This window comes from Varroa jacobsoni, unplaced genomic scaffold, assembly GCF_002532875.2.
Source record: "Varroa jacobsoni isolate VJ856 unplaced genomic scaffold, vjacob_1.0 scaffold_1428, whole genome shotgun sequence".
NCBI classification, from domain to species: Eukaryota; Metazoa; Arthropoda; class Arachnida; order Mesostigmata; family Varroidae; genus Varroa; species Varroa jacobsoni.
In genome coordinates, this window is record NW_019214330.1 from 1,028,741 (window position 1) to 1,047,292 (window position 18,552).

At 40.9% G+C, this 18,552-nt stretch overlaps 2 protein-coding genes and 1 long non-coding RNA gene across 4 annotated transcripts; 1 reads left to right on the forward strand and 2 right to left on the reverse strand.

The window, feature by feature from the left end:
- Positions 1–603: 603 nt before the first annotated feature.
- On the reverse strand, positions 604–9,099 carry LOC111269961 (galectin-4). Of its 2 annotated transcripts, none has more exons than XM_022849913.1 (8): positions 8,854–9,099; positions 7,297–7,379; positions 6,820–7,045; positions 6,405–6,560; positions 3,408–3,483; positions 2,551–2,945; positions 2,125–2,241; positions 604–1,353 (listed from the first exon to the last, which is right to left on the reverse strand). In XM_022849913.1, exons 1-8 carry the CDS (start codon positions 8,869–8,871, stop codon positions 1,300–1,302), a joined length of 1,125 nt encoding a protein of 374 aa, XP_022705648.1. In that variant the 5' UTR covers positions 8,872–9,099; the 3' UTR covers positions 604–1,299. The 2 variants fall into 2 exon arrangements, with proteins under 2 accessions (XP_022705648.1, XP_022705649.1); XM_022849914.2 differs by having other exon boundaries at positions 6,820–6,980; positions 8,854–9,097.
- Positions 4,315–6,790, forward strand: LOC147752185 (uncharacterized). The gene is made up of 2 exons (XR_015314786.1): positions 4,315–5,305; positions 6,410–6,790. It is a non-coding gene; the product is annotated as an uncharacterized LOC147752185 (long non-coding RNA).
- A 4,714-nt stretch (positions 9,100–13,813) lies between the features above and the next one.
- Positions 13,814–17,768, reverse strand: LOC111269989 (protein O-mannosyl-transferase tmtc2). The gene is made up of 2 exons (XM_022849959.2): positions 14,107–17,768; positions 13,814–13,991 (listed from the first exon to the last, which is right to left on the reverse strand). The coding sequence occupies exon 1, from the start codon at positions 17,039–17,041 to the stop codon at positions 14,624–14,626; it is 2,418 nt and encodes an 805-aa protein (XP_022705694.2). The 5' UTR covers positions 17,042–17,768; the 3' UTR covers positions 13,814–13,991; positions 14,107–14,623.
- Positions 17,769–18,552: the final 784 nt, after the last annotated feature.

The window sequence follows — 18,552 nt, forward strand, 5'->3', positions numbered from 1 at the left end:
GATAGAATAGGACATTACAGATAGCAGCTGACAATTAGAGATGCCTATCGCTCGCATCTTCCAGTCAATTTCCAGTAGAATGTCAAACTGATAAATAAAGATATTCTAGCGACAGTTCCCGTATCGTTATGAAGCTACGAGTTTAATCGCTGCTACTGCTACAGCTGCGACGATGAAGATGAAGACCGTTGGTGAGCCAGGAAACCGTGTCTGTGCTACATTTTTTTTAAGCTTCGCTAACTGACGAGTGGGGGAAAAATCGCACTTTTTGTATGGCATCAATTATGCGCAATACGACAATGTGTACATGGATGATCACTTCATAGTGACTTCGATAACAAACATAAAGCTGTTGGATCAACCATTCACGAATAAGGCAGTAGAGCTATCGTTAGAACCGGAACATCTAAGTGATTATCATATATATATATATATATATATATGTAGAAGATATATTCAAGAAGTTTTGAAAGGTTCCGTTTCGCTACCGTTCGAAAGATACGAAAAAAATACGGAGCGAAAAGGGTCCTGCCAAATTCTAGACGTTATTTATGACAAACAATGTCTACGCATAGATGATACAATATAGACAACACGGCGCGGTGACATCTGGTTTCTATGACAATGCGTATCTGAGAAAATAGAAAACCCGTTGTCGAAGTCTTTATTGAACTTTTGGATTTCTATACGTAGCGATCGCGTTTGTGTACGCACTCAGTATATTTAAAGCTTGCCCGGTTGACATGCAGCGCTACGATATTTACCTTATGAGATTAACTTAACTAACCAATTTATAAGTTGAATCAAGTATAGTACCTAAAAACAAATTATCATCGCTTCGTCTTCATAGAACACACTACTTGACATCTCGGTGTTTGACGCTGAAAATTTCTTACAACTAGATAGCTATTGCGTCGGCTAGATCATCTGGAAAATTTATACCATCTATAGAAATATGAACATTTATGTAAATGGCGTACATTAAATTCATTATAGCTGTACTATCGAACATGGCCTATCTCTTCAATAGCTTATATTGCGAGCTAACAGCACAAGACGCATTCGTTATCAGTCGCAATGGCATCCATTTATCAAAAGATGCCCAATGTGTTTAGGGAACATAGTAGAAGTAAAGTACGTGGTCAATTCTATCGTTCGAAATTGTGTTTTGTTGCACGCGATAGACCTCAGTAAATAACCTGCCTTTCTCCAGCGGTCCATGCCTGTGCAGTCTATACCACATTTGCCTATGGCGTCACTAAATTATGAAAATAAACGCTGCACGTGGCGTCACTGTGCTCAGTCGCTGTCGGAGGAGCTCGAGTAGTCGAAGGCTTTCATCATTTTCTTCAACTGAAACCAACACGAGAACATTATAATGGAATTAATGAACAACAGCCAGTCGTTCACTCACTATCTTCCCACTGCAAAGAGATAGGGCAATTTCGCTTAGAAAAAGATGGTCTGAGGGACGAAGACCGAAAAACGCCAATGGAAACTTAGCACCGAGGACACCGAAGGTCGCGCGGACAACACTTGGTAACGTCAATTATATCCAGTGTTAGGTCCCTACCATGAATCGGCCTGGGTTCCGGTGATGTACTCTAGGAAACAATATAAATGTCTTTCAACTGTCCAAGACAATACTTTTCGATATATATATGCATATATCTTTAAGGCAAAGACCTTATTGTGGGCGGCATTCTATCGGAAAAAAACGAATAATAGGCATTAATGAAATTGGCAAACTTGACTCGTCCAGTGCAAAAGAATCTAAAGCAATTTCAACACGTGCTGCTATCGAGAAAAGTAAGTTTAACTTAGCCCAAAGGGATAGTTTAGATTCACCAGCAGTTCCAATACGAGAAAAAAGAGCAGCTGATATTTATTGGCAATATAAGAAAATCGATCTTTTCTATTTCTGCGAAGTGGCCTTATGCCGCTTCACAGGAAAGCACTGCATAATTTCAGGCGATCATTAAAACAATCCGACTCGAAATTATACTAGCTCAGGTGACGCCCGATGGTAGAAATGACAAGACAGCGAGAACAATAATGATCAATGCAAAAAAAAAAAGCAAGTCCTTTTTGCCATTGGGTATCCTAACTCTGTTGAACACTTACCGGATTAGCATGTTTAAGTATAGCACCAGCTGCTAAGGCACCAGCTCCCACGCCCAAAACGGTACCTAAGGCTGAACCGCTTGACGAATGTCCAGAATGTGCTCCGGAAGTGTTTTGCTACAATTTACCAAATGCATCTGCAGTTATTTGAATGGTACAGCATCACGAGGTAGTACTCTGAATTCGTAAATATTATAGCACAGAGAATCGTCCATTGGACTTTCAGCAATTAGTAAAAACTAAACAGAACCAGTAAGATAATTAAACAATATACTTTTTAATATTATTCATATTTGAGTTACGCATTGTCTCATGATCGTTCTCTCTTAGCGTTGAAAATCTCTTAGGTACTTGTACTTGAATTCGTCACGCGACAGAGGAGGACATCTCATTCGCATTATTTGTACGTCCATTGGTGTAGCCTACCAGATGTTTCTTGCCGAAAATTTTCGATGCGGCAGCACCAACGGCAGCCCCGATGCCACTGCTGCTGAAGGCGGTCCCTAACCCGCCCAAAGCTGCGCCACCACTGCTATTGACAGGAGATGGTTGGCCAGGTTGTGTAGGATATCCTGGGTATGGTCCTGGTGGTAAACACCCCGCACCAGAAGGATAACTAGGTTGGGGTGTGTACTCTGCTGTTGGTGGGGGCACAGGGAAACCGGCGGGCGCTGGGTAGCCCCCCAGTGCAGGATAACTTGGCTGAACAGCTGGCGGGTATGGCGTGACGTTACCGTGAGCCGGCCGTGGATAGCTTGGATTTGAGGCGCATGCGCCTGGATACGGCACAGATTGTAACGTATAAGGGGGCGCTACGGAACCTATAGGAACATAAGAGCAAAATAAAGCAGTCAGACACAACATGCTTAGAAATGGGCCAGAGAACGTTGTTCAACTGTATTGGAAGTAAAATAATTGGATAATAGTTGCACTCATGGAAGTTGATGAAGCAAAAGTTCCTTGGCACTTCGAAGGCAAGTTTCTGGATACTTACAGGGCTGTTATAATAGTTTTATGTTAACTTAACAAATATAAATGGAAATTTTTTACTGTTAACTGATTTTTTACTTTATCCTGTATATAATATCTCCATAAGCAAATGGTATAGCAGCAACGTGGTTGACTACGACCTTGCAACCGTAAAGTAAACGTAAAAATCTGGAGAATTCTTTGAAAAAAGATCAAATCGTCGAATCTTACTAAGATGCTGTACGGCTGGTGTCGTTGCTACCATAACTATATGTTGCAAGCCTCTTGCAAATAACATGAAGGCCCGTACTTACTAGGTCCATAATTGTTATTATCGCCGTAGTTGTACAAACAGTTGGGATAAAAGCTGCCCGAGGAAACGAAGCCCGGCTGCAGAGAAACAGGAATTGTGTTAATGTTCCCAAATCAACCGTCACAGAAATTGAACTTTGAATAGCTGAGGTCAAATACGTCTTATCTGAACATGAAGTGTCGAATATGAGTGAACAAGAAATAACGATATAGGGATATGGTAATTTATTTACTTTATTGACATGGCATCGAAACTCAATATAATTCGTAGCTCTATATTCCCATTCCAGTCCTCTAACCAAATATGGCCAGATAAGATTTTAATATAACGCTATTTAAGGTCACTGTAAAAAGGTTCCCATAACTGCTTTTAACAAAGAAAATTTGGACCCATCCACGTTATCGATATAACAGTTCCAGTAAAGACAAGTACAGAAAGTAAAGGCTCCGAGGCTAACTTCTTTTTTTATAATAAAGTTTTCCAACAACCCACGCAGTTACGGACAGAACAAATCCAACTAGACAGCCACCTGGAAGATTTGTTGCGTAAACAAACAGTGTGTTAAGGTTCGATCGGTATCATGCACAATTCTACGGCTCCAAGTCAGGCAAAATTACGAATTACACGAACAGGTAATGCGCTAACATTGACCTTCGAGTGACGAATTCTACTACTATTCCCGTGCTGAATAACTGTGAGAAACTTCAAGCACAGCAGTCAGTTATGATGGCAGACAAAAGCCCAGCATCTACACATTTTTTTCTAGTATGTCCTCTATTATTTTGAGTACTATTAAGGCAGGTATATTCGTATATCAAGTATCAGCTGTTAAGCTATGAATAAGCACCATGTGTTAATGCATCGTAACTTGAGTCACAGTGAATGCTTTAAGTTACTAACCATTATGATTTTAAGTTGACTCCGTTAGCTGTTCTAGAACATAGATCATGCTATAAAAAACACTGACTTCTCGATTTTTCTTAACCCTTTGGCTCTCTTCTCAATCGACGTACATACAACAAATCAGTTCCAAGTTACAAACACTAAATGACTCAGACCATCGAACCCCAATGTCGCTTTGTCAACTTGCACTGCATCAGTTAACGTACTCAATTGAAGTTCGACAGTAGTGGGACAACTGCTTCACAAATCATTGACATCGCTACGGGCCTTCACTGTCACTCTTCTCGCACGTTCTGTCTGATGCAGTAGGCCTAGATGGCAAGGAGCAAAGTGACTACAGCAGGAAGTGGCTGTGTCAGCGAGCCTTTTGACGTGTTGTCCTACAGCTAGTTGGGATCGGTCGGACTAGCAACAGACGGCGGATATAACAAATAATCGCTGCCGTGGTGTCTAAATGCGCCTTTCGTAAGAGTGAATTGATGACCCCAGTCGCCGACTCAAATATCGACATTGATTTGGATGCTAAGTGAGAGGTTTGTTCTTGCTGTAATATGGTCGGTACAAGATAATTATTGCGGATGCAGAAATGTTTCCGCGTGTTAGACTCAGACCAGCGATGTCAGCGTTCTAAAACAGAACTCACCAACTATAGAAAAATGTCATCAGCTTTTCGTGCATCACTACAGGGCACAGTGTCTATGCATCGGTGAAGAATAATAAGATAATGTATAATCTTATAGGAAATCAGCTAATAACTTCATTTATTTCCATGTGTGAGACGTGTATGAAACATCCGCTGCGTGTCAGTGCCGTTGCGGACGGCAAAGCCGTCGTCGGTCCAATGAAAGGAGTGTAAGTAGGAAAGACTGAACGTGAAGGGGCAAAGAAAATGCCGCATGATGACTGAGAACGGGTAGAGAGTCGTGTTATCAGCGATGACGTCACAGATTATGGGTGCACTGTGTATCAGGGCTTCACGTGGACCCCGAATCAATGGCAAGTAGAATATGACGGAAAATATGGAGAGTTACGGACAAATGTTGTATCAATACGTTATGCAATCTAAGCATGTGCGAGCGAGATAGCTCTGGGACCGGACGTTAACGAACTAAACGAAAGGATTAAGGTTTGGAAGTTACGTGGCCAAACGGGAAAAGCTGTTACAGGGTCTCCTGATTCTCTCAACGAATTAATACGCTCTAGTTAATAGCATTTGGATATTAGTTTTAGCTATTGAATATTGTAGTAACTGAGCTACTTACGTTGACAGTTCCTGTAAAATCTGCCCCAAGATTTATCTTATCGATTTCGATTTAGAATAATATCTTCAGATAAATTACAATGAAGTATATGATTCTTTATCGATGGTTTGATATGCTGTGTCGAACGCTCGAGTTGACATATTGTTGATGGAAGCATAGTGTGGTTCCTATGGAAAATATGGCTATTTTCGTACGAGTCACTCTAATACTTTCTCATGCCCAACTCTCCTCCATACAACACCTTAATAATCTTTGAAGATAAGTACCTGAAGAAACTTGCTTTAGTGCTGGACTAGTCGATGCTAAGAACCCTAGCCAACAAAAAGGACGGTCTTAAAGTTTAATGTCCGGCTAAAAGTTATTAAGACCAGCTCGTAGTTGAAACCTACGTGTTACGTACACAGAATCTTCGCACCTAACTGTAGTTGTTACTAGCCAAAAAAGTTACTGTTAAGCCACAGCTTAACGGAGTTTGTTTGTTTGTTAGCTAGGTTCGTTTGTATTTTTAAGACATCGATAGCTATTTATATACTTATATAAGTAAGCTTCAAAAAACTGTAGCTTCGTCCGAGCATTATATATAGTACTCACTATAGGAACGCTGCCCTTAACCTAATATAGCTTATGTAAGGAACATTTTGCCATTGTATTATAACCAAGTTGAAAAACGTGTACAATCGAAAACCGTTACCAGCATAACATTTACTAATTGTAATAGTGAAATACTTGAAAAGCTTAGATTCATGCGTACATAGAAGATGAAGTATGCATAACTTGAAACCACTGTAGCATCTTTAACAATTCTGTTGCATAACTATAAAAGTTACTTTTACCTCAGGTGGCGCCGTCGGGAGGTCAGTATCAATGGCCGATGTTTGGGTCACCTCGACTAGGTTAAGGGTAACATCTCCATCTATCACGAGATGTGTACAGGTGAGATACGGAAGTCGGTGGAAAAAATCACAGAAGTGTATCCCATCTACAGCGATCTGAGAAAGCAACAACAGCGTATCACAAAATAGTTAATTGCGGGTAACTGGTTGTGGTGATGAAAAAATAAACAAATCCGACGTCGTATTGAATTCAAGGGGCATAAAATATGGAGTTTCCCGGGTACAATGTAACCTATGGAGTTTCGGGTTTTTCGCCATGTTATCAAAGCGAAAATCTACTGCTGATTTAAGAATAAACGTAATGGTATTTTTTGCGTAGCGCAACACGACTAGTATTTCAATAATTTGTCTACACCTTGTAATGGGCGTCCTGGACCAGCAAAAGTACGCTGAAAGGCTTGTTTCTAGCAAAGGGCATTGAAGGTCCGTGATTCTCCTCTACACCCCAGTGTTCTCCAACTAGGTGATTTCGTACCACACGTCCGGTTTCTCCAGTGAATCCTTCGAATAAAGCAGCTAAATGCAGTATAATTGGTGAACGAGGATTTAAACCAGGACCCTGTTGCAGGTTAATCGCAAAGCTGCATAACAAAAATAACAACTAATCATATAGTGCAAGATGTATTGGTACTCTAGTATCGAGGTAAAACTTATTCAAAATTAATGCATTTTTTCCACTATTAAGTCTCTGCTGCTCCTTCTACGGCAGGTCTCGGTATCTCCACTTTATCACTGCCTAATTACCAATCAACAGGAGCTATCCGAGGTTCTATCCAAGACTTATCTAAAATATACACTATAGATAATATATGCTGCCTGAACTGTTACTTACGCTCTGGCGTCAGAGTTTGGACGTCCATCTACTCGGATTTGAACGCCCGGAACTAGTTTCAACGACTCGACGAAAGGTACATTCTGCAAAAGTTGCTCGCATCACAATGTAGATATAGCTTTTAGTACCATACCAACAGTGCTGCACTATGACCAGTAAATTTAGGTCTATCTAAGGTTTGATACAAACTGATAAAAACTCAGCTATAGTTTCTGTTAACGGTAAGTACCAAACGCAGACGTTGGTCTGGAACATTGGTTTTCATCGTTAGGGTTTTTTTGTCCACAAGTCAAGTGTTTCCTTAGCACAATCATAATTACCGAGACCTAATCTCATGAACGTTCCGAAATTTAGGATAGTGAAATAGCTATTTCGAACATTCGAATTGTACTATAACGCAAATACTCTTCCCTGGAAGTCGTCAGTAGTTCTTATAATGAGCGTTCTTGATGAATGATGACTTATATAAACCGTTCGAAAAACTTCTTAAAACGATAACGTGTGTAAATATCGGTCCGTATATTAGATCGTTAGCCATGTGGGCAGGGCACACTTTTGCATCTTACCGTAAAACGGTGTGAAATTTACTTGAACATGGGGTATTGACAACATGTTGAGGTAAGACATCGTAAGATCATTATTCAAGGCGAGTTCATATAGGGTAGGTTATGTTTCCAGTGAGTCACGTTTTATATACGCTGTTAGTCGGCAGCTAATAAATAAGAAAAAAAAAAAACATTTCCATAGAAGGTGTCTTTCATCACGAATATATTTGTAATACTGAATGTATCATCTAAGAGAGAACTATTCATCGATAAGAAAGTTACCCCTAAGTAAATAGATAGAAAAGAACAGTCTTTTTGAGATCATTGTTGATACTTGAACTTGACATTCAGCGTTATTTCCAAGGCAAAAAACTTCGAGATACATGATCTAAAAACTTTTATTGATTCTTTTTGTTTTTATTTTAGCCTTATGCACCTTTGTGCGCCTAGAGGCTTGTGAACAAACGATGCTAGCATCAGATGAATTTATGTTAGCTCTTCTCCTGACTGAAGTGAATAAGTGACTAAAATGCAAAGACTGCAATCCCGTCCCAGTCGTCCCTATTTTGGGAGCTCGCTCTTATAGAAGCGAAGTTATTTATACCAATAGAAAATGCTCGAAATGACTCTTTTTTTCAAGCTAGAATACACATTTCTCCGTAGCCTTTATCTATGGCAGGTTGACTTAAACAAGCTGTCGTTAACACTCAAACTATGAAACCCTTAGTTAAACATTTTATACAAATATACACCAAAAAGTAATTGCTTACTGTAACTGCAATCATGGAGTTTATACCTGACAATAACTAGGATGCTGATATGCGCATTATGTTTAAACTACGGACAAATCTAAAGTTTCTAATGGTAAAATCTACCTTCAAAAGTAAATTTTGAAATTTTTAATCGTTCTTTGTTTACGAGCACATAATCTAATCAGTGATTTACTCTTAACGGTTTTCCCCTTTACTCCCACCCCCACCACCCCCCCGCCCCATCGGTTAGTGTCACTCACCGGATTGTATGTAAGCATTGTGAACTTAGAGGTAGACGTCACCACAACCTTGGCTCAAGATTTTTAGATCTATTACTTATTTACTCGACATAATTTCATATCGTAATGGAACTTTATCGTATCGAGTTGAATGCGCTAGGCCATGAACGACCAAAGGTTGGATTGCACTGCATTTATAAACGAGACGACAAACACGTAACAGCCCGGTTTGAATAGAGCTTGCTTCTCTGCGAAGTCTTGTTTTGTCATTAGATTTACCAATAAGCCGCTAGATGGCGCCACCGTGTACACGTAAATTGAAACGCGCTGTCCCAGTCTAAAATAAGTTTTTGTAGAAAAACACCAAACAATCTAATCTGCCTCAACGGAGAAAAGATAATGACTGTACACGTACCCCATAATAGGACTGGTATTCAATTAAATACAACTTAGTGAAGATAAGTGTAACATTTAAATGAAGATGAACAACTTGAAAGCAATGATTGGTTTTGAAAAAGAAAACAATACTTATTTGAAATATGAAATGAAGTGTTCTTATTTGAAATAAATTTTACTAGATTCAATGTTAAGTTTTATAGCCGATTCGGTGGGGGACTGACTGCCGACCCAAAATGCACCATAGTGAGTAGGGCTAGTCAATACGTTTTCGATGCTATAACGTGCAACAAGCATATTCGTTCAATCAAAATATTTTAATATATATTTTATATATATTTTAATATATTAAGAAATAGTAGGGCCGTTAAAATTTTTTTCGCGTACTCAGTTATACATATACATTTAATTATGGTTTATGATTTAGGAAAAAGTACTTTGCGATATTAAGTTGAGGACAGGTAAGTGATCAGATCGACTCTGCAAGGATGAAAACCTATCTCTACGTAGTTGTGCGATTAGTAATTGCAAGTTCTGCTATTGAATCTCAGTCGGTTTATAATGATTTCAAGACAACGAGTGGCTTTGACTCGATGTTGAAATTTTTCGTTTTCATTTACTCCGCGTGTGGCAAATTATCTGGTAACTGTGTTTGTAGTATTGGTGAATGTTATATATACAACAACATCAGAGAAAGTTTATTGGAATTGTAAATAGACTTTTCTTTAGGGCAAACTAGTTTAAACACAATAGATAGTCTTGGCTTTAAATTTGATATCAATTGCTACAGTTATTTTTGCTGCTGGAATTTTGGAAAGCTTTGGAAATAGTTAGATTTGTATTTGTATAGGAGTACGCAGGACGCCTGCAGGACAATACAAATACCTGTATGTAGGATGAAAATTAGCAATAAAGGATATCCACTTTTCGTACGTTACCGCGGGACACGGTTAGTCAGTTCAATAATTTGACGTAGGTGAACTACTATTAGAGAGAATACGTTTATTTTCTCTTTTTAATTGAAAGTAGTTAGTTATACGTACTCATTAGCTTTTCACGATATTGTATGAAAACAGGAGGAGGAGTGTTCGACGACATGACGACCGCACGAAACGTTGAAAATGAGGTGCCTGAAAACGTCGACCCTCAATATCCTCTGCTGTAGTTTTTTGTTGGTTGATTTAGATCGAAAAAGGGAAAATTTCTGCCTTGTTTGGGAAAAACACTTACTAGTATTGGTTTATACTGGTATTGAGAAAGAAATAGACAATGTCTAAGTCATTGCTATTGGTTGTTCATAGGTGTATATTTTAATAACGTCAGAACAAAAAAACAAATCGCTCCTGCAAGGATGTTTTGCTTGTGGGCCTTTGTAGGTAACACAAATATATTTAGCTTTTACATTTGCTGCTGAACTATGTCTGCGATGTGATACCCGTGTTTTAACTCAATGATCTAGAGTGCGTAGCATGACCTTCGGTCCGCAAAAACTAACACAAACCTAAACTTGAATTTGGCATTATTATGCCTTGAATAGGATTCATAAAATGGGTTATGTTGATGTGCCGTAAAAATGAAGTGATTTCAATAGAGTTGGATCTTCCAGAACATCAATTTACCTAGCTCATCTAAGAAATGGTTAAATTTGCAATAGTAAAGATGTATTTAATTTTCTAAGTTATAGTAGTTCATGGTAATTTTCATTTACCCAACGTAGACCGGGCAACCGCTGTTCCACATGACGAAGCAATACGTATTTGTAAACCGCGGTTATAATAACGACCCGTTTGAACTTATTTCATGTGTTCAAACTTGAGCATGAACCTATTTTTGGTTTCTTACACTGATTCAGTTAGTTGATACAATCCCGCGTTCTTCTCCCATTGAAACATATCATAAGGCTATATCTTCCAACGCTTATAGAGTACATAATGTTTATTTCTTGATGAACATGGACAGGTAGATTGATAAGAAGATTAACTGAGACAGAATTGCTGCTCGCAACCCTGTTAACAGATATTAGCGACTGTACGAAAGTAAAGTATGATTTTATTTTTCTGTTCAAAGTTTTACCCAACCCATCGATCCAGACGCTTATATTCGCAAAATTCAGTCCCAAATTGCATTTATTAAGGATGACACGCATTTTGATCCACCAATATCTACACCTTGTCCTAGAAATTGTAAAAAGAGGGTGTTAACTAAATCGAAACTTCAATTTCAAACATGGCCGTTCATTCTCAGGCTGTTTAAGACGTGGTGCCTATTTAGCGATTTTAGAACGGTCAGATCGCGCTGCAAACTTTCTTATCGAGTACCTTTTTTAAGAGGCCGGCATTTCTTCCTCTTGCAGCTTCCTCTGGACGTAGTAGTAAATCTGCACATCTGTAATTTTGGATGTGTTAAGATGCCTGAAGCTACATTTTATAATAATTGTACTCTTGAAACGATTCGCCATTTTTTTTTTCATAAAAAAGGCCTTTTTTATTCAATATTTGGTAGGTCGTATGCTGATGCTATCGAACTTGAGTTATTTCGGCAAACCAATTTCGAGAATCGATGGCCTAGGCTGTAACGTTTTTGAATAAAAATCGGTGATTTATTCAGAGGAAAAATTATTGACTTTTTTTACATCCAGCACACCACGGTTTTATTCCATACTGCTATACTTACACGCAACTCTTAGAAACGTGTCAAGATTATGTACCGTAGACAGCGCATATATTTTGACCAGAAAAGTGCGGTTTATAGAGTAGATCATAATGGGTTGCTAGAAAACAAACATCGTTCCATTTTTATAGTCGTTTATAGTAGTTTTAAAGTCGATAGTAAGGTAAGCCAGTCTTAGCCACCTATTTCTGATGTCCCCGTAGAAAAGTTGTATCTTACCACTCTGATATGCTATATCGGCTCTAGACATTAACCGATAGTTGCTAAAGGACCTTCGGACACGTTGACAGTCTTTTGTGAATCGAATGAACGTTCCTATGAAGCGTTGCAGTCGTGGACTATATTTTTTGTTGGTGCCATGATAACGGCATGTTTCTGTCAGATGATAAATGCGCCATTTTAAAAAATGGAGTATTCATTTGTTAGTACGAGCGTGATTGATAGTGTAATGCTTCTTTCTGCCGTCGTACAACTAATAGACTAAGTTTTAAATAGTCTTCTGAAAGACTCTACCGGTGTTGTGCACTCGAAGGGAACGACGTATCGCTTTAGCCTTGCCAGCATCTAAAGAGTGAAACATTTTTAAATATTGGACGAAGTAATTGGCAGAACCAAAGTTTCGTAAAGGTAATAGCTCGATGTATGGAAGTGTCCAGATGTCTGCACAAGAACAATGCCCCTGCCAACTTTATGTACACTGCTTTACTCACTAAAGATAAATAACCTTTTGCCGTACCGTCACATACCGCCTCTACTATTATGAATCCCTTTTTGACATAATAAAGCTATATTAAAAACTTGATAAGTGGCATTATGTGTCGGGTATCCCAACAAGGGCACAATATTAAAATTCTGAAGAAAAAATTCTATTTCAGTATTAGAATTTTGATTTGAAGTGGACGTGTGAGCGTTAAATATGGGACGAGTTATCTGGTGAAGCCCAATACTACGATATTTTCAATCACCAATTGGCATCACTATGACTAAATTTCAGACCCGATTTCCTCTTACAAAGTTCGCATGGTCGTTGGCTCGTTTATATAAATTTCCGTCTTCAAAGAAAGTCTAAAAGCATGATGTCGCTCAGTCCAATCGGCGCCTTCTTTGCCCGGATGGGCTAACCGGAGATTGTGTCGTGCAATAATGTTACTGTTTTACTTTGTATTGTAGCAAGTGACCTTATCTTTTTTTGGATCACATATCCATATTGGAACACATATTAGAACTTTATACCATTCTTGACACGTGCTAGAACAAGAGGATCTTATTTTGTCGGCTGTGATAGAAATAGGCTTTGTTTTTCCAGAATTTTCAACTAACAGGTGAAATTTTTATTTAATTACCGGCAGATTCGACGACTAACATATGTCTAGGGCCTTGAAAATACGTAAATGAAGCGTTCGAAGCTATATGGGAACCCGGCAGAGAATTGACCTGGCATCCTTGCAAGTGAAACGTTGCCTGCGACCTTAATATGTGTTATAAACCAGCAGCTGTACAAATAAATTGTTTGCACTTTAATACTAAAGGTGAAGCTTGAAGAACTACTCACGTCGCTCGCCTAGGTAAATTTTTTATCTCATTCTCGTTTACACCATTTCGTTTGGCAGCCTAGTTTATTCAGCTTTCCTCAAAGCAGTGGGCCGAATGGCTTATTTGGAAATGTCAGGGTTATCTTCAGGGTCAGAACTGGATAGTCTAACATTTTGTCAAGTCTAAACGCCAATCTGTCTAAATACATGCAGAAATGAACCAAGGACAACTGGGGAAAGACGTTGGTCATTTTTTTTAAAGATTTTAGTCTGTTCAGTAGCAGTATTTAGCTCCATTAAAGACGACCGAAAGCCAGATATGACCTCGGAATATACTAAATCAAGTATATGCTTGCATGTTCTGAAATAACAACACAGAAAGCTCATCGTAATCTTCGGCATGTATATTAAATTTATTTACAGTTAATATATACATTTCTTGCACATATTGTCCCTATCGTAACAACCGACGCCTTCCATCGGTGTTATCCATTTTGGGCGTGATTCATTCGCGAGTTTCGGCTCCCAGGTGTCTTGTTTTTCTAAGTCTTTCTTGCAAAACTGAAAAATTTCATAAAAATATTAGTGGTTATAGTCATTTCTAGAACGGAAGTGATATTTCACGGATCGAAGTATACGTTACGATGATGAATTCACGTAAACAAGATTCTTTTACCGAGAGAACAAGTTTTTTTTTGAACAAGTAGCACCGCCCACCAATACTGTTCAACGAGTTTTCCACCAGGTTGTACATCGCAGATTTACTAGTCTTCTTCGAAGGGATCTGATGAGAAGGAGTTCATGCCAGTCTTAATAGTACGGTACCGACATCTTCCTTTCGATTCTGTGGACTATTTGCTAGCCACGTATCACCGGTAGTTACTGTACAAAAACTTTCCGTTCCCCACGTTCGTTCTCGCGGCCATCGCATGAACGTCGTCTAATCAAGAAATACCCTTCGAGTTAAATAGCTCTGTCGATTTTTACGAATGTCTCTTGTAGTCGTTATTATTCATGCGCAGGCTCGAAAGGTCCGCTGAAGTCACCTGCTCCCGATTGGCCTGTCGCCGTCGTCGTCGTCGTTGTTGTTGTCGCTTCTGCCGTTTTTGCCGTTGTGTTTGACGTTCCAAATCCTCTACACTATCTTTGTGAACTTTAGGTCGGCGACTCTGATTTTGATTTCGATGTGATTTTTATTGTTTATTGAGCAAATGTTTCAGTTTGGCCAGATTGCTGGTGGTCTGGCCATCACCTGGCCGTATGTCCAACGCGGCCAGATAGGCAGATTCGGCCTCGGCCAACTTGCCGTTGACGTGAAGCATGGCGCCAAGATTGAGATGGGCGACGTGGTCGCGAGGCCGGAGTTGGGCGGCCTTTCTGTACAGAGACTCCGCCTCTTGATTGCGGCCCGCCTCACGGAGGGCGCTCGCGGCCGCGAACACCGTCTCAAAATCGTACGAAACTAGGCGGGCTGCCTTAAGAATCACGTTGGCTGCGTCACGGTACCGCTTGTGGTCTTGAAGAAACTGGCCGTAATGACGATACGAGGCGGTGTCACCCGGCCGGATTTCGATCGCTCGCTTAAAGTGCTTTTCTGCGTCGGCAGACTTATTAACACGGGCCAGAAGTTTGGCGTACGTTAATAGCGCGGGTACATGGTCAGGCTTGACTTTGAGGGCTTCCAGGTACCACTTTTCTGCTTCGGAAAAATTCTCCATACGGGCATAAGTCTCGCCAATCATATTATAGAGCGATTGAGGTTGGTATGAGCGGGGCATCGTGGTAACAGCACGTTCAAATACTTTCAAGGCCAGACGATGCTTGCCGTCGTCGGCGTACAGTTTACCCAGGTTGTACAGTGCAGAAGTCTTGGTTGCCTCGTGAAGTTTCGGATCTTTCAAACCGGTACCATCAATGCCGGCGGTATGTTTAAAAACGGTTTCAGCTTCGTATTTCCGTCCAAGAATGACGAGAATTAAACCAATGTTCAAATGGGCTAGAGCAAGTGTGGGTCGATATTGGACTGCCAATTGGTAGCTTTCAAGAGCCTCATCATACCGACCCTGTTCGTGCATGAGTAGGCCAAGATTATAGTGAACATCTGCCATATTTGGACGATACTGTAGCGCCTTGCGATATGCCTGCTCGGCTTCACTTTTCCGTCCCGCTTGGCTGAGAATGTTTCCCAGATTGCCGTAGGACTTAGGGGGGTTAACCGTAATTCCGGAGCGATATAAACTTTCTTCATTGAGCCAGTTTTCATTGCGTTGCATGGTTCGTGCCATATAACTGATCACGAGCAACGCAAGTGTACCTATCCAAATGTATTTGATATTGGGCATATTCTTGTACAGGTAATCCGCGCCGATAGCGATCAGAATGCAATAGCCCATTGACGGAATATAAAGAACACGTTCGGCGACAACGAAGCCCACGTAGAAGAACAGATTTGATGCAGGCAGATACGGCAGTACCAACATCGCCATACCCAGTACGCTAGCGTCAATCCGAACATTCGTTTCACATTGACATGGCTCGTTGTTGTTATTCACGTTACACGTGATGTCGGCGCGGGCGTTCACTGCACGCAAGAGCCGGCTCGTGATGAACGTAAGCACCGCGTAGAGGAAAAGCGACAGCATATTGCGCGGATCTTGGAAGGAGCGAATTAGCGGGATGGAGCCCATTGACCAATCAAAACACAGCCATTTCGGATAGCACAACAGCTGAAGATTGACCACTGGTAAATATAGGAACGTCAACGTGCGAGTCAACAATGACTTATCATCGGCTGCCGGATTGTCTGAGCTGGAGAACGCTGGCGGCGACAATCCCATGAGGTAAACACGAAGCGCTAGAAGTACCATAGCGGTACAAGCCAAATTCACTATCCCCTCAAGGTGTAATCCTTTTTTCCGCTTATTCCGTAGGAGGTTCACGATATCCGTTAGGTTACAACGTTGCGCCACGAGTAGATCGTACACTGCACACACCGATAAAACGGTGATACCGTGTTCTTTTGTTAGCATGCTTGCCATTGTCAGGCCGAGCGTCGTTCGGAGATAGGTCTTTTTATGCTGTTTTGACTCTACGCTGACGGAATCGTCGCGACTTTCACAATATTTCATATACGAGAAGAGCGCAACAAGAAAAAAAGCGCAGGCGCCCACATCCGCACGTCCCACGACGCCTGCTACTGCCTCCGTGTGGACCGGATGTGAAGCGAACATGATGCTCGCCAGGAACGTCGGCACTTCTTCCCAGGCGAACAGGGTTCCAGCCAGCCACGCGAATAATGCCGCTACCATAGCGTGAAGTAGCACGTTTAACAGATGATAGCTTCGGGGGTCCATTCCACTGAGGAGGTAGTTTAGCCGGAAGGATAACACACACAGTGGCCGATACGACTTGTGCGATCCGGAATGACGCAGTGGCGTGCCCCAGAAATCGTTAGTAAACACGTTCCGCAGAGGCTCCGTTGGTCGGACGTCTTGGTTCGATACGATTGCACGGTTGTCATCGTAGGCAAAATCTGCTGGCAGAGTATTTAGGTAGACGGCTGTGGCCAGCAGGATGGCCGCAGCTACGACGAGCGTCGTGTTGGCAGCCATACAGCCGGCATTCAGTTCGGCCCGGTCTCTCGGACTGAAGGCCGAGACGGGAGTGTTTTGGCTATGGCCTCCCGGCCTGACCCCCCCCCCCCCCCCGCCGCTGGAGCGCGAGGGCGTCTAGGGGGCGCTGCATCCAGAGTCGTGCTTGTGCCGGTAGCATTGCCTTTGATAGTGGAGCTGGAGTGGATGGAGGTACTGCGCTCTCTGCATATGGAGAATGAGTAGTTGGGAGCAACTTCGGTAGGCTCCGATTCCGAGGCGGCGAGAGAGAGAACGACAGCTGAACGAGTCGAGGCGAAGGAAGAAGCGTCATGGAGCGATGACTCCAGCGACCGTCGCGTTTCTTCGTCGTGTTGCTGGCGTCTGATCTTTGTGGAATTTTTTAGTAGGCCGTTTTCGAATCTCGTGCGGGCAGCCTGGAAATCTCAAGCAGTTAAAGTCTACTTGAGAGAACAATTTCGGTTAAAGAAGAACTCGTAGATAAAGCGCTCAGTAAAAACACATTCTGATAATTTCTGTCATGTCTATTGCTCAACCATTGTTTATTGTTAGACGTTCCTTTATTAGCTAAATTATTATTAGATAAACGTAAATATTTTGTTACTTATAACCTACCTGAATAATATTAAGGAAATGGTTATAGGACACACTGGATATAACACCTAGGGCATTTCTTCATGAACTGGCTTGTCCTAGCTTTTTAGGGTTTTCTTTAATGTGTCATCTCTTTTAGGATTGTCTGGACGACTCCCCTACCTCACTCGCTGTTGCAGTCGTGTCTCTCATTAATCTGATCGAACGAAATTCAAATGACAGCCTGATTTTGCCATGAATAGTCACAAATCGTGGTGTACTTCACGATATTGTTAACTACTATAATGTGAACAGCTCCTCAGGCTTCGTTTCAATCTGCGTTAATGGCGGGGCCTTGATTGAGTACCTCGGATAATAGCGCAAGAAGTGATCCTTTAAAATCAGGTCGGGTTCTCTATAGCTAACTGAGAACTACCATACTATGCATTAACATTTATAATGATACTTCGATACCATCGAAATGATGGCGTGCAAAATCAGCTGTACGGTACGTTTCAAACGATACGTCGCATGTTTTTACATGTATTAAAAGAAATTTAACTACCTAAAATAGTTACGTAAATCCATTGCAATGCACATTGCCGGTGACTCGTTTCCGGATACAGAGGTAGCATTTCCCCTATAACATTTTTGTCATCTAGGTATAAGGCAGAATTCAATAAACAGTGACTAGTTTATTCATCGAGGCATGCTTTTAAAATCTGGCTGGCATCTTTTTTAAGCCAAACACAAACTGTGTCAATTAAGGAAATCTTCCGGATTGTCCAGTATGAAGAACACGTGTGACTTCTCCACTATCTTCAAACAAATATCTTCGGAGCGATTCAGTTCGATCTTCCGGTGCTAGAAGTGCAGTTGTTGAAATGAAACATATTTTTAACCGGAAACGTTTCTTTTTTCTTTTTTTTTTTTTAATT

Bases quoted from the DNA above. Each gene is read 5' to 3' on its own strand.
- LOC111269989 (XM_022849959.2), bottom strand. From the start codon at position 17,041: ATGGCTGCCAACACGACGCTCGTCGTAGCTGCGGCCATCCTGCTGGCC.
- LOC111269961 (XM_022849913.1), bottom strand. The intron at 6,561-6,819 runs GTGTAGACAAAT...TTGCTTTCTCAG, and splicing joins TCCAGGACGCCCATTACAAG to ATCGCTGTAGATGGGATACA. The intron at 2,242-2,550 runs GTAGGCTACACC...GGTAAATTGTAG, and splicing joins TTTTCGGCAAGAAACATCTG to CAAAACACTTCCGGAGCACA.